This window comes from Pan troglodytes, chromosome 6, assembly GCF_028858775.2.
Source record: "Pan troglodytes isolate AG18354 chromosome 6, NHGRI_mPanTro3-v2.0_pri, whole genome shotgun sequence".
Lineage (NCBI taxonomy): Eukaryota > Metazoa > Chordata > Mammalia > Primates > Hominidae > Pan > Pan troglodytes.
Window position 1 is genome coordinate 50,008,991 of NC_072404.2, and position 14,239 is coordinate 50,023,229.

The following is a 14,239-nucleotide window of genomic DNA, read 5'->3' on the forward strand; positions in this document are numbered from 1 at the left end:
ACTGTCCACTGCTCTGCCATCCCCCATGACACCCCATTCCTGTTCCTACAGCCTGGTCTGTCACTCCTCACACTCCCCTTGGCACAGATGGCTGGAGGAGCTGTCTGGAGGGCATTGCCGAGATACTGAAGTGTCTTCATGCATGTGACGCAGACTCTTTATAGATTGTCCCCACAGTCCTAATGCACAGAAGTCAAAGAACAGTGGACAGGCCATGTTTAAAACTTTTAACATTTTTAATTAAAAAAACCCACACAATCTTAGGTTGGGCATGGAGAGGGTGGCATGTCATATGATGGGGTCGTCCCTTGGGGTGTGCTGAATGCTGCTTGGGGTTTCTTCCTGAGCCAGCGCTATGGGAGCTGAAGATGTAGGGCTGGCCCTTCTCCCCTTTGTGGGCCCCTTGGGGCAGAGGCTTGGGGGCTCTGTCTCTTGCACCTGCTGCGAGGGTCCATCCCAGAATCACAAGCCACTCAGTGATGGGGGTATGGGAGAGAAAAGGTCTCTGGGGGTATTCGAAGCTTGGGACACCTCCTCCATGGAGCCCCCTCCCATTGCTCCCTGGGCCTCTTGAGCCTCAGGCAAGAAAATGGCCAGGACTGGGTGATGAGCAGCCCCTGGCTGCCCTTTTGGCCCAGGTCTAGGTCTGGTCAAGCTGTTGGAGCTGCCTCCCCACACAGGATGAGTTCCCAGGGAAGTGAGGCCACAGCAGGATCCAGAGGGCACCCCTTCCCAGAGCCTGGGCCCAGGCGAGGCCAACAGCTCTGACAGTGTGGAAATGCAGCAAAGTCCTGAGTGAGCAACTCCCTTCTGGGAAATTGATTCCAGCGAGAAAGGTGGGGGGCTTCCAGAGTCTCTGTTCCTGCTCCTGCCGCACCCCCGTTAGGGCCCTGGGGCTGTCCCACCGAAAAACTGAGGGAAGAGGCCCGCTCTGTTCCCCAGCGGTATGGCAGGGGGCCTGGGTCCTGACAAGGCCAGGCCTCCTGCCCCGCCAGGCTGCGAGCACGTGTGGGGAGCACTTCCCCATGGAGCCTGGGTGCTGTGGGGCTGTGGCATCCTCCCTGCGCTTGCGGCCACTGCTCTCACTGGCCCAGCATACAGGCCTTCTTACAGGCCACCGCCGAGACCAGGGCCGCACCCCGGCCACTGCCCTCCTCCGACTCGATGAAGGTGATCTCGCAGCTGGGCGTCAGCCTGCGCACGCTGGCATGGAACCGCTCCTTGAAGCTGGGCAGAAGAGAAGCAGTGCTGCCGTCCCTCCTCCCACCTCATCCTCCACATTCATTACCGGGCGCCCTGCACGCAGTCGACCCTTCCCCCAAATCTAGGCCAAGGGGGACGAGAAGAGGACTACGAAATCTTGGAGCTTGGGAACCGCAAGGAACCTTGGAGCGCGCGCTTTTTGGGCCCCACTTTACCAGGGAGAGAGCTGGGCGGGCTCACCTGGGGTGCAGCTTGTACACGGAGCCATCCACGCCCACAGTGATGCGCATTACGTCCTCGCTGCGGCTCTCGCGCATGCGGTTGATGACGCCCGCCAGCCCCGCCGAGCACATGTGCGCAGCGCGCGTAGACACGCTCTCGCAGGCGCGGCGCACGATGTCGCAGTCGGTGGTCGAGGGTCGCAGCCCCAGCGTGCTCAGGATGTTGTAGATCTGCTTGCGGTCGCCCGTGTCGCTGCGGGGCGGGAGGAGGTAGGGCGGTCGCTGAGTGTCGCTCCGACAGTCCATCCCCCTCCAGCGGCGGCCTCTCGTTCTCCAGGGTGGGGCCCCGGCCAGCCGTCCCCCCAGCGGCGGCCTCTTTCCCTCGCTGAGCCGGGACCCCTCTCTGGAGAAATGGGGGCGATCCCGCTCACCTCACCCAGCCAAAGCGTTTCCTTCAGGGACTGGTTAGTACTGCTCCCTCTAACTAAGCCCAGGGTCTCCGTCCTAACGTGGGGGTGTCAACCATGCCGCGCCTTGGGGTTGTGAGTGATGTGAGAGGATGGCCACGGCGGGCAGGGAGCACCGAGGGGACTCACGGATGGGGACCAGTGCCCGGACGCAGGCTCGCCCCCATCCCTGCTGTTGGCATCCCCGTCCGGACCCCGCCTCCTCCCCTTGGGCCCTCCCCCTCCTCCCCGTCTCGGGCCCCGCCCCTCCCTTTGCATCCCCGTCCTGTCCCAGCCTCCTGCCCTTGGACCCGTCCCTGCCCCGCCCTCGCCTCCAGCGCCCGGCCTCGGGCCCCGCCCACTCCCCCGCCCCCTGTGCCCCGCCCCGGGCCCCGCCCACGCCCGGAATCCCGCCCCAGGCCCTAGTTTCCCATCCCTGCGCCCCGGGCCTGGGACTCAGCGTCGCCCTGAGACCAAGTCTGCAGTGCCCGGGCGTCCCCAGCCCCTGCCCTTTGCACCCACCCTCCTCCTCCGCACACCTCTCCACCTGCGACACGAAGCGCGTCTCGAAGGCTCCGCGTGTGCGCAGCTGCTCGGAGGCCTCCCCGTGGAAGAGCAGGTTTTCGTCCACGAGCCTGAGCAGCACGAGCCGCACCAGCTCGCCCATGTACTTGCCACCTATGAGCTTCTCATACCTGGACATAGGGCAGGTCCATTACATCAGCAGGCACGAGGGAGGGCCCCTCATGCAGGTGGAAGCCGGGAGCCGGCCCCACTGCTCCCCACTGAGGTCACGAGGCGGCCACGTGGGGCACTGCGATCCCCACTCCCCCAACTGGTTCACGTCTTTCCCTCGTTAATGAGCCAGAGCTTTAGAAATGTCAGGGATTAGGAACGTGCACGTTCAAGTCAATCACGGGAGCAACTTTGGCCTGCCCCTGGGCCCACTGCAGTAAAGGGAAAGACAGATAGTTCAAAGACCCCATCCAGTCCCTCCGAAACCTTCCTTGCAGGGGGCCCTGCGCCGAGCACGGGACCTACAGCTTCAGTCCTCCTTTAGCTGCATCCAGAGCTGCTGTTCATTGGCCAGTTATGGTTGGGAAAACTAAGACTTGGAGGGTTAGTGCCCAGTCAGAGGCACGCACCATGTTGCTGGCACTTTCTTGCTTAATCTGTGACCTTCCGTATTTAACTTAAATAAATCGAATACTACTGACCTATAATAATAGAGGCCTGCGAGCGGCAGAGAGGACGCTAATAAAGTAATTAGCATAGGCCTGGCACAGTAGGTGGTAAACAAGTGATAGCCATGATTAATGATGAGCTCTCTGTGGGTTGGTTTCCAAGCTGTGACTGTCAACCCGCAGCATTCCACAAAAGACTAATATTCTTTCTGTGAATGTGGCCAAATACATACTTTGGGGAATGTTGGGTTAAACCCAGGAACCTTGCTGGGGGCGTCTCAGAGCCTCCTCTGAATGCACGATCACCTGTCGGAAGGAAAGAGGTCTGGGCTTATCACATCACAACTGGGACTAACCCTTCATCTCTCACAGTGGCAGGTCATGACTGAGCAGAAGGGATGGAGCTTACGAACGGATTGTCAGTTTGCTTTTCCCCAGAGCTGTTTAAAAACAAGCCCATTATCTGCAATGGCCCGGCTCCCATCTGCCGCTGCACCAGAGCGGCCCAGGGCCTGGGTTGTGGGGGAGGGGGGCATCCTTACAGCTGCTGACCGGGGTTTGCAGAGCTCTCGTCCACCAGGCGGTCATACTCCAGCAGGAACTCGTCCAGCTCGCCAGAGTCCCCGAAGGCGCCCCACTCGGTATTGACGCACATGCGGCCCTCGTCCCCCTCCACCAGCTCCACATTCTGCATCTCCTCCATGTAGCAGGCATTGCAGCCCGTGCCTGGGGTGTAGGTCGGGGGGACTGTCAGCGAGAGCTGCACTGCCCCGGAGTAGGGCCTGGTTCCTGCCCACAGGAGTCCCTCTCCTGCTCCCCCATGCCTGTCTCTGCTTTGTCTGGAACAATGGAAAGGCGGCTCTCCCTGGGGCTGGAAGACCTGGGTTGCTTCAGTGGCCAGGGACAGCTTTCTGGGCTGTCCTCTTTCCTAACAGACAACAGTAACACCTTCCCTGCCTGTTACCTAGGTGGTTGGGAGGACTGAGAGAAACAGTGTGTATCAAAGAAATGGTTGTGGGACGTTATCATTTTATTTTGTCTATGTACGACCCTTGTTTTCTGGCACTGTCCATGCACATGTTTGAGCTTCTTTGTCATGAGACATGTTTGGATGGCAACCCAAAGTGAGTAAGGCATGGTGTGGGCCCTTGGGAGCAGCCCAGAGGCTCCTGTAGACAATTCCGGATATGGAATTTTGTAATTTGCTGGCCCCTGTGCAGAGTGACAACATGGAGTCTTTTGTTCACAAGTTATTAAGAGTTTCAAACTGCTGACAGCAGAGCCTCAAGCTAGCATGACTGTGTGGGCTGCACACCCCCAAAGCTGTCAGGGACAGCAACTCAAATGCTGGTCAGTCGAGCTGCCACATAGGAATCAGGGCTCAGTGATGTTTAGACTTCCAGTTTTTATTTATTTATTTATTTATTTGGAGACAGAGTCTCACTCACTCCATCACCCAGGCTGGAGTGCAGTGGCGTGATCTTGGCTCACTGCAACCTCTGCCTCCAGGGTTCAAGTAATTCTCCTGCCTCAGTCTCCTGAGTACCTGGGATTACAGGCATGCGCCATCACACCCAGCTAATTTTTGTATTTTTAGTAGAGACGAGGTTACACCTTGTTGGCCAGCTAGGCTTCAAATCCTGACCTCAAGTGACCCGCCTGCCTTAGCCTCCCAAAGTGTTGGGATTACTGGCGTGAGCCACCTTGCCTGGCTGCCTTCTAGTTTTTTATGAACAAACAGAAATCCAGACTTTGATGTGAATTCTCCTAATTTTCAGATCTTGGTAATTGTTATAAACATGTTTTTAAACACTGAGCAGAGTCAAGAGTGGATGTGGGGCAGATGTGAGTGGTGGGTCACTCCTTGCCACCTCTGCCCCAGGAGGGGTTATGCCTGGGCCCAGCAGCTGCAGCTTGGCTTGGTGGGAATTCATGTGGAAGTGTCTTGGGGAGCCCCAGGCAGTTCCAGAGGAGAGGGTGGAAAGGGCTGGGGGGATCACAGCCAGGGATGGCTGGGGCTCACGTTTAGATGCTGGATTTAAAGACAACGTTCCTTCTGAAAGGTGAAAATGGAAGTAGAGAAGTATAGAACCACACGGCTGTGCGCACAGCAGATAACTGATCTGATTGGATTGCTCCTCAGTGAAGGCTGGTTATAATGACCTCCGGAACTTCTGAGAAAGGTCCAAGTTGGTGTGGAAGACCCCTCTGCTGGGAGGGGCGGACTGCTGCTCCCTTTCCTGGTACCTGCCTTCACTTTGGGTGGGGGCAGGGGCAGGGGCAGGCCCGTGGAAAGACCATTCGGGTGGAGATGGCACCACTTTTGCTTATCCTCTTCCACTTGGACCAATCTGTCCAGTTGGTCAATTTACCAGATAAGTGTTTTAATTATAATCCTGATGGGTGAGGTGGATATGCAGCTGGCATACCATCTGATGCAGGAATGTGGCATCATGGTGTTGAAATGCTTCCTACTGTACACGGTGCTTCCATCTTGATACCCCAAGACCACCCAGGCTGTAGCACCAGGCTCTGCTCTGACATCACCGGTTGTTAAGTACTTTGGTCCTCACCCCACAGGGCCCTTGAAGCCTGTTGTACACAGGGAGCCTCGGCAGTCGGGAAGGGGCAGGGGTGCAAGGAGCTCTTACCCACGATCATGCCGACCTCGCACTGATGGTCTTCGTAGTAGCAGGAGATCATCGTGGCCACCGTGTCATTCACCATTGCCACCACATCCATTTCAAAGTCCTGCCAAGAAGCACAGAAGCTGCAGTGCTGGAAACCAAGGAGAAAGGCAGGCAGTGCTGGGGTGGGTGGCCCAGGGCAGCCCCCCCGGCAGGTACAGGTGCCCCCTCACCCCTCTCCGTTTGATAGCGTCTCGCAGAAGCCCCACGACATTGTTCCCTTCTGCTCCTGAGGCCTTGAAGCCCTTGGTCCAGTTGAGAAGGATGCCCTGTGGGGAGAGAGAGGCCTCGTGGCTGCTAACATATACTGGAGGCAGGGTGCTAGGGCCTGTCACTACCTCCTGCACAGGGCCATAAAAGTATGCACCCTACTTTACAGCTGAGGAAACAGGCTCAGAGCAGCCCCATAGCTTTGAGAGGTGTTGGGAACGATTCTCCTTGAAGATATCATATTTCTGCAGGGCTGAGTCACAGCCAATTTAAGAATGTTGTACTGCACAGCTCTGAGACGTCATCCCAGAGTCAAGGCAGGGCATGGGGGGAGCAGCTCTGTGTAAAATCAGGATTTCCCTCCTGCAAGGCACCCCACTGCATGCACAGGTGCCACCTGGCCCTCTCTGTCTCTGTAGGGACTGGGGCTTGGAAAACCACATGAGTTGTTGCTTTGGCTGCTGCTTCTGCTGTGAGTGAGGATCTGGCTTTCTCCCTGACCCAAAAGTCTCGTGTTTTATGTGTGTGCATATATAACTGTGTGTGTGTGTGCATGCACAGATGTAACTGGCAGGCCACTTTGCTAGCTTGCAGGAAGGGTAGAATCTCAGTTCCTTCACATTTCTGACTCAGCTAGAGGCAGTGTGACATGACCGTGGCCTGCAGGTGACCCAGAGCCCAGCTGCCTGAGTTTGAGCCCCACCCTACTGCCAGCTGCTCTTTCCACTGGAGTGGGGTGATCACAGCTGGTGCCTCACAAGGCGCACAGCCAGAATTAGCTAATGTGATGCTTCTTTTCCACAGCATTAGAGGTGGCAGGTGACATGGCCACAATTTGAATCCAGATCTCCCTTCTGAGCACAGGGTATGGGGGCTACATTTGAAGGCAAGTTCCTCTGGGGCGCCTGTGCCTCCCCTCATCTGCCTTCTGCCCCTCCACCTGGCCCACCTTATCGATGTCTTCGTGCCTCACAGGAAAGGAGAAGGTGAAGCCCAGGGGCAGCTTCTTGTGCTTCATCTGATGCTTGTCCAGGAAGTCGGAGATGCACTCAGAGATGTAGTCGAAGAGCTGGTAGATGCACGCCATGGTGACCATCTGGCATGGGGGGGTGCGCTGGCCGGCAGCCCTCCCCACGGCCTCATGCCAAGCTATTCCTCAGGGACACTGCACCACCTGGCCACTGAATGCCAGGCCTGTCCGCAGTTTCCCTCTCCTCTTCCGCTGCTGCTTGTTGGGCTCAGGCCCTAAGCCTCCCCCATGCCAGAGACCTGCTGACAGTGGCCCTCGGGACAAGGCAACACAGGGCAGGCTGGTCCCTGGCCCGGCTGTGCTCTGTCAGCCTAGCCCTCCCAGCTGAACCTTGTGAGGTCCAGCCTCAGGCCTGGCCGGCTATTCCTGAGGCTCCACATGGAGGCACATCCTTGATTTCTGTCTCCAGCACCCGGAGTCTCCTTTTCTACTTCTAGGGGCCCTGGCCACCCATCCTTACTGAAGACCAGCCCCGACTCCCCTCACACGGGCCTCTCCATGGAACTGGATACTGCTGAATGCTCTGCTGACTGACCAGGCTCCTCACTGGCTGCTGGGGCCAGGGAGGTCCCCACACCATCCCACTGCCTTGATTCACACCCAGCCCACAGACAGACTAGCAAGCTGCAGGGGTGTGAGGACGGGTAGCCACGGGCAGCCTCCTGCCTCCTGCCTCGGAGCCCTGCCCTTCCAGGAACTGGCCTTGGCCACGTGCTTGGCTGCAGCCAGGGCTCTGGCCTTGCCCAACTCCCCCTAGGCCTCATTCTGCTTCTATGTTCCCTGCACCCCAGTCCTCCCCATGGTCAGGGGTCCTTGCTGCCTGGGTAGACATTGTGATTGCTGTCACCCCACTTTCTGTGCATGCTGGTGGAGGGTGAGGGGTGGCCCTTGGAGAGGGGGGCAGTGCACTGGCTGCCGGGTCACATTTCTGTTCTTACACATTGGTTTTTCCTCTGGTAAACTGGACAAGGTGTGACTGGCTGGGGTTCCTCTTGCCACTAACTCTTCCTCAGCCCATTCCCCTCTCAATGCTGGCCAGATGGTGACTGTGGGACTTGGGGACATGTTGGCCAGTCCTGTTCACCCAGGCCTCCAGCTGCCTCTGAGGCTGGGTGGTCCTCCAGCCCCCGCTCTCCCCACCCCTGGTAGACAGGTGGCACCTCCCGTCAGGACTCGCTGGGCCCTGAGATCCTGCATGGCCTTGGCCCCCTGCCCCGGCCCCTGCGCTGCTCACCATCTCAGCAGTGCCGGTCATGGCGTCCTCGGGGATGGAGTACATCTGGTGTTTGGTCTTCACGCTCCACTGCCCCTCCTCACCTTCTCCCACCTTCACCAGCATCACCCTGAAGTTAGTGCCACCCAGGTCCAGGGAGAGGAAGTCCCCGACTTCTAAAGGCACAGAGAGAAGTGTGTCAGCCTCAGGGACACCCACAGGCTGGCCTTGGGCTGGGTGGGCCCCAGGTGACTGAGCCCGGATATTACAAAGAGGAGGAGGGAAGGCACAAGGGGACTAAGGGAGCTGGACAAGGGGCCACCAGACACCTGGGGACACCAGTGTCAACTGTGGAGGGGGTCAAAGGTCAGCCAGGGAAAAGTCAATGGGAAACTCCTGCCCTGGACAGTCACCGAGAGCCCAGGGACCAACTGAGGACCTAGTGCAATGGCCCAGCTGCAGAACTGGGCTGGGAGAGTTCCCTAAGTGCCCATGGGGAGCAGTGAGATTTTTTTTTTTTTTTTTTTTTGAGATGGTGTCTCACTCTGTCACCCAGGCTGGAGTGCAGTGGCGCGATTTTGGCTCACTGCAACCTCGGCCTCCCGGGTTCAAGCAATTCTCATGCCTCAGCCTCCCGAGTAGCTGGGACTACAGGAATGTGCCACCATGCCTGGATAATTTTTGTATTTTTAGTAGAGACGGGGTTTCACCATGTTGGGCAGGCTGGTCTCAAACTCCTGGCCTCAAGAGATCCGCCTGCCTTGGCCTCCCGAAGTGTTGAAGTTACAGGGGTGAGCCACTGCACCTGGCCAGGAGTGAGATTTAAAACGCCAGTTTTCCTGAGGTTTGCCAGCTCCAAGGTGAGCCCGAGTGCCCCAGGGCCGGACCAGAGGAGCCAAGGGTGAGAACTGGCCCAGGTCGAGGACTTCATTGCTCCCCAGGAGATTCTGTCTCTGGCTGGCTATGAGTCTGGGAGTGCCTGGGGTGCTTCTCCCAGCTAGGGCTGAGCCCACAGCTGCTTCTGGATGAGGAGCCGGTTACCATATGGTACCTGAGCCTTCTGGGGTGGAGCGCACGTAGGTGGGCAGCATCTTCACACTGGCCTCTTCATGGGTCTCCAGCCTCAGGCCACGGTCCATCTCCTTCTGCATCCGTCTCATCACCTTCTTCAGGTCCTCCTCCTGCAGCTGGAACTCTGCCAGGATCTGCTCTACCTGCACAGGGAGGGGGATGGGAGCAGTCAGGCTGGGGAGGGGGTAGGCTGGGGACCTCAGGGTGGGGCTGTCACCAGGCATCTGCACACCGAGGGCCTCACGGGGCATCTCCCCCACACGCCATGGGCCTCCTTCTGTCTTCTGACCCCGGGGTCAGGATGACCCATCATCTCAAACTTTACTACAGGTAAAACCAGCTGGAAAGTCAGAAGAGCAGAGTCTGGTACCAGCCACTCAACAAATGCAGCCCACAGCGTGTTGGAGGGGTGAGCAGCAGAGGGCAGAGAAGCTTCTGTCCCTGACGATATCCCTGTGGCACAGCGTCCTGTAGCACCCTGCTTCGTCCCTCAGGTCAGAGCCAGGGAAAGGAGGGGCTAACTGGGAGAGCTGGCGAGGTGGGGCTTGAGCCACTTGTCTGGAGGGTGCCAGGCAGCTGGCATTGCTGTCAGAGAGACCCAGTCCTCCTACTTGGGATTTACACAAGAAAATAAATGGGCCTGTCTGCACAGATGTGCTAAGGGCCAGCCAGGAGTGAGTGTGAGTGTCTAGAAGGAGGTGTCTGCTGACTGAAGCCATCTGTGGCATGGGCACACTGGGCCACAGAACAAAGAGGGTCCCTATGCACTGATGTGAGAGATGCCTGGGCACACGAAGCTCAGATCTGATACTGCCACTCCCGTGAGCATGGACGGCCCATGGTGTGGCTGCTGGCTCTCCACATGGCAGTGTGAGGACAGGCCGTGAGTGCAGATGTGACTCTGCCTATGCATCCCCAGCAAGCTGGTGTGTGGACAGCTATGTGTCTGTCCACTGGGCACCCTAGTGCTATTCATGGAGAAAAGGCCATGTTAATGTGCTGGTTATCTCTGGGCAGTGGTGAGAAAAATAATCATAAGAATATTTTCATCTTGAATCAAAAAGAAAAAGGAAAGATGCTCTGATAAAAGCCGTGGATCCATTCCACAAAAACTCACACACTTTTGCCCACAGTCTTACGCATAAGCTCAGAGGGTTGGAGATGCTCTGAATCCCAGCCAGGAAGCAACACGGCCATTTTCCTCTTCTTCCTCAGTTTTTAGAACTCAGATTTTGTTGGTGTGGGGAGCACATTGTGCCATGATTAATCTAAGGTGGGCACAGCAATTCTATACTCCTCTTACTGATGATCAGTCTAGAGTTGGGCATTTCACCCAGTTCTGGCCAATGACAGGTGAAGGGAAGCCTGATTTTAGCAGGGGGAGGAGCTTCAGTGTCCCCCTAAATTTGTAAACACAGCTGTGTAAGGATGTGATGGCCAGCGCTGTGATAGCCACCCTGCAACCGTGAAGAAACAAGGCCAGAGGTTAAAGCTGTTAGCATACTGCAAATGTAGGGAAGAGAGAGTAATGCCAGATCCACCCTCCACGTGCAGCTTATGGGAGCAGACGCAAACCACTTATGCCACAGTGAGTTAGGTGTTTGGCTTCCTGCAGCCCAAAGCATTCCTAATAGATACAGATCTTTAGTTAAGAACCATGTCTCTTAATGAGGCCCCACATGTAAAATTTAAACTCAGGCAAGGTCAGAAAGGGATGGGGCTGATAAAGTCTGTGACAAAAGACACAGAATCAAACACCCATGTTGGCTGAGCAGGCACTGTTCCAAGGCTGTGAGCATGGGTGGGAGTGCATGCCCTCCCCGACCCCTAACCCTCCAATCCAACTGCCCCTGCGGAGCACACCCCTGGAGATGTCCTCAGGGCTCTGTGGAACAATCCAGGCTGTCCTCAATGCCCCACAGCTACAACCTTTGCCTCCTCTGTCTTTCTTTCCTACACCCACCAATGTAGAAGATGCCAAGAACTAACTGTGAAGGCATCTGTCATTTGCTGAATTCCTCCATATGCCAGGCCCTGCATTAGGTGCCTCACATAGCAGCCTCACACACTATGCCCTGTCACCACAGCACCGGGGAGGAGGTGCCAGCAGCACCCATCTTGCAGATGAAGAAAGGCTTACAGAAGTCATTATTGCAGGCATGGGCAGCCAGCACACCATGGTGAGGCCAGCACCCAAATCCATGCACACAATGGCTACTGGCAGGAAGTCCTAGGACCCAATTATAAGATACCTGTGGGCTCTCAACAAAAGTGATGCTGCTCTTGCAAAGGTCCAGCCCTCACACCTGCCTGGCACCACCCTTGTGCCTCTCTCCAAGTGGCCCATCCTGGTAGCCACGGACCTGGACTCTGGTCCTTTGGCCCCAGGTTCTTCATGGGAGGAGCCAACATTTCAGTCTGAGGTCTTGGCGGAGGACAATGGCATGGAGCCTATGCCCAGGTGGCTGATCAGAGTGTGGCTGTATTGTCAGACAGTTGGGGCCCTTGAGTGATCCTCCCTTGCAGGGCTGTGGGGAGAACTGGCCCAGCCCTTGGAGAATAAGGAGAGCTAGGTACAAGTTGGCTGTTGTTTCTCTTATCACATGTTGGGAGGCTGGGCCCTGTAGGGTGTCGAGGAGGCTCAAGTCTTCCCCCTCTGTATCAAGGCCCGCGTGTGGCCCTGCCACTGACTGGGTGAAGTCCTGGCTCTACTGTCTTCTAGGCCAGAAAGTTCTCCCCGAGGAATCCCGGTATTGGATGATGTCAAACTGATACCATCTGTTCAGAGGGCAATTTGGAGTTTCTCTAAGTTTAACTTTGATCTGACAGTTTCTCTCCTAAGAATCTGTTCTGCAGCAAGAGGGCTGCAGGCATTTCCAAGATACACAGGGGGGTGTCCTCTTGCTGCAACAGTGAGGACCCTCATATTCACTGTTGGGGACTTTAAATCAACACCAGGACACTTACCACAGGGCCTCTTGTGGCCTTTCCCATGAAGGAGACATATAGGCATAAGTGAAAACGTGAGATGGGACCTGAGGTAGGACCTGATCCCATTTCTGTAAATAAAGTTGCATCTGGCCTGTGAATCTGATTTGTTCTGTATAATATTCTCAAAAGCTTAAATTTGCTGCCACCACTTAAAATCTATTTAAAATAGAGACACTTTTACACAAAAATCTGGATTTCTGTAAAAGTAGGTCTGTATTCTCTGTGGGCTGCAGGGAAGCAGGGGACATGGGGTGGGGGAGGCTGTCTCCCCACAGTGGCAGAACCGGCCAGGGTCTCCTGGCACAGGGCTCTTATCTGGGCCCCGCCCTAGCCAGATGCTGCAGGGTCTCTGCATTGTCCACACCGCAGGGCCTATGAAGGCCCCTCACACACTTCCCAGTGGGCATGGGTTGGAGGATAGATGCTGTCAGCTTCCGAGGCTGCAGTCACCAGTAGACCTGGGGGTTCACCTCTCATGTGGGGAGCATCCTCCAAAGGTGAGCCTTGTTCTTGGTGGGAACAAGCCCTTTCCTCAGGGTGCATCTGGGCCTGCAGAAGTTCCCCTCCTGGTCCAACCCCAGAGGAGGAAGCTCTGACCCAGCTTGGTCTCACAAGCCTGGGGGTCACGTTGTGGAGCAGAGGTTGGCCTCACAGACTCCCAGGACAAGCCCAATGGCAGGGACTGAGGCTGATGCACACTTCCTGTGTGCCAGACCTGCTCTGGGCACCCCTCCCTATTATTGCTACAGCCACCCTGGGACATGGGTACTTTTATTATCTCCTTTTTTTGTAAGTGAGGAAACTGGACACAGAGGTACAAACCCTTCCCCAAGCCCACAGAACCATAGGCCACAGAGGAGTTTGAACCCAGGCACTGGCTCCAAGCTTTCCTCTCACCTGGCCAGGCTGCATCCTGCCCGACTTCAGGCCCAGCACCAAGCTGTTCCTGGTGCCCAGACCCCAGCTACAAGTATCTCTCTGGCGAGCCTCATGCTGGGTGTCTGTGCAAGCTTACAGGGCTTTCCCAAGCAGTGTAGGAAATGTGGTGGTACCTGGGGAGCCCTGAGAGCCTGGCGCCCCAGGTGTAGCCTCGGAAGAAGAGCACAGACAGAGCCTGTCCCTCCCCCTGGCAGCCTCTGGGAGGCAGCCCCAGCCAGCTTGCAGAGGTTTCTCTTGCTGACCTCACCCAAGAGGTCACAGGACACATAATCAGGGCCCACAGCCAAACGTACAACTTTTCTTGCCTGAGGACGCCCCCACACTCCCTGCAGGGCATCTGACCCTCATCTCTTCAGCAGATGCTCACTGAATGCCAGGTGCGGCACAGGGCACAGAAGCAGAGTTGACAGTGGGACCAACCCCTCTCAAGGGCGGGGATCTGCAGGAAAGAACCTCAGTCAAGTTGGGGACAGGCTGGGGGGTGAAGGAATGGGGACAGATGAAGAGGGACGAGGTCGGGCAGCTGCTGCCAGAAGATGGGAGCAGGGGACCTGCACTGAGGCTGGAGCAGAGGCGGGGAGGGAGGGAGTGAGGCTGAGCTGTGAGCAGCAGGAGGTGAGAAGCCTGGAGGCGCCGGGCTGCAGAGCAGGGGCATCTTGGGGCAGGGTGGAAGCAGGGCGTCAGGCTGTCCTAACAATCCCTGTGCAGGGATGGTGGGCGCAGGCTTGGTGAAAGCGGTAAGAGTCTAGACTTATTCTGAAGGGAGGTGGGAGGGGCTGAGGAGAGGAACAGAAGGGCCTGGGAAGAAGAGGTTCCATCTGACCTGGGAGTTGGGTTGTGGGAGTTGGGATCTTGGTCTGGGCATGTTAACACATCTGCCAGCCAAGGGGCGATTTGTTCCAAGTAGCAGTTGGCCATGTGAGGCCCGAGTTCAGAGGAGAGTCTGGCTGGAGAGGTAGATGTGGAGCCATCAGTACAGAGACAGTCCTTAAGGCCACTGGCCTGGACATGGTCACCAGGGTGTACAGGTTGGATAGCAGTGGG

General features: G+C 56.8%; 1 protein-coding gene across 4 annotated transcripts in view; it reads right to left on the reverse strand.

The window, feature by feature from the left end:
* Nucleotides 1-217: 217 nt before the first annotated feature.
* Nucleotides 218-14,239, reverse strand: part of GCK (glucokinase) — a 45,001-nt gene continuing 30,979 nt past the window's right edge. For 2 of the 4 annotated variants that reach the window (XM_016957383.4, XM_016957382.4), the window contains exons 2-10: nucleotides 9,246-9,408; nucleotides 8,216-8,370; nucleotides 6,901-7,020; nucleotides 5,915-6,010; nucleotides 5,706-5,805; nucleotides 3,597-3,780; nucleotides 2,410-2,565; nucleotides 1,444-1,677; nucleotides 218-1,227 (exon numbers count right to left, since the gene is read on the reverse strand). In XM_016957383.4, the coding sequence (XP_016812872.2) occupies nucleotides 1,083-1,227; nucleotides 1,444-1,677; nucleotides 2,410-2,565; nucleotides 3,597-3,780; nucleotides 5,706-5,805; nucleotides 5,915-6,010; nucleotides 6,901-7,020; nucleotides 8,216-8,370; nucleotides 9,246-9,408 (1,353 nt within the window). In that variant the 3' untranslated portion in view covers nucleotides 218-1,082. Of the gene's footprint in view, nucleotides 1,228-1,443; nucleotides 1,678-1,855; nucleotides 2,092-2,409; nucleotides 2,566-3,596; nucleotides 3,781-5,705; nucleotides 5,806-5,914; nucleotides 6,011-6,900; nucleotides 7,021-8,215; nucleotides 8,371-9,245; nucleotides 9,409-14,239 lie in introns of those variants that run through there. The other 2 variants (XM_016957384.4, XM_024357818.3) reach the window with 2 other exon arrangements.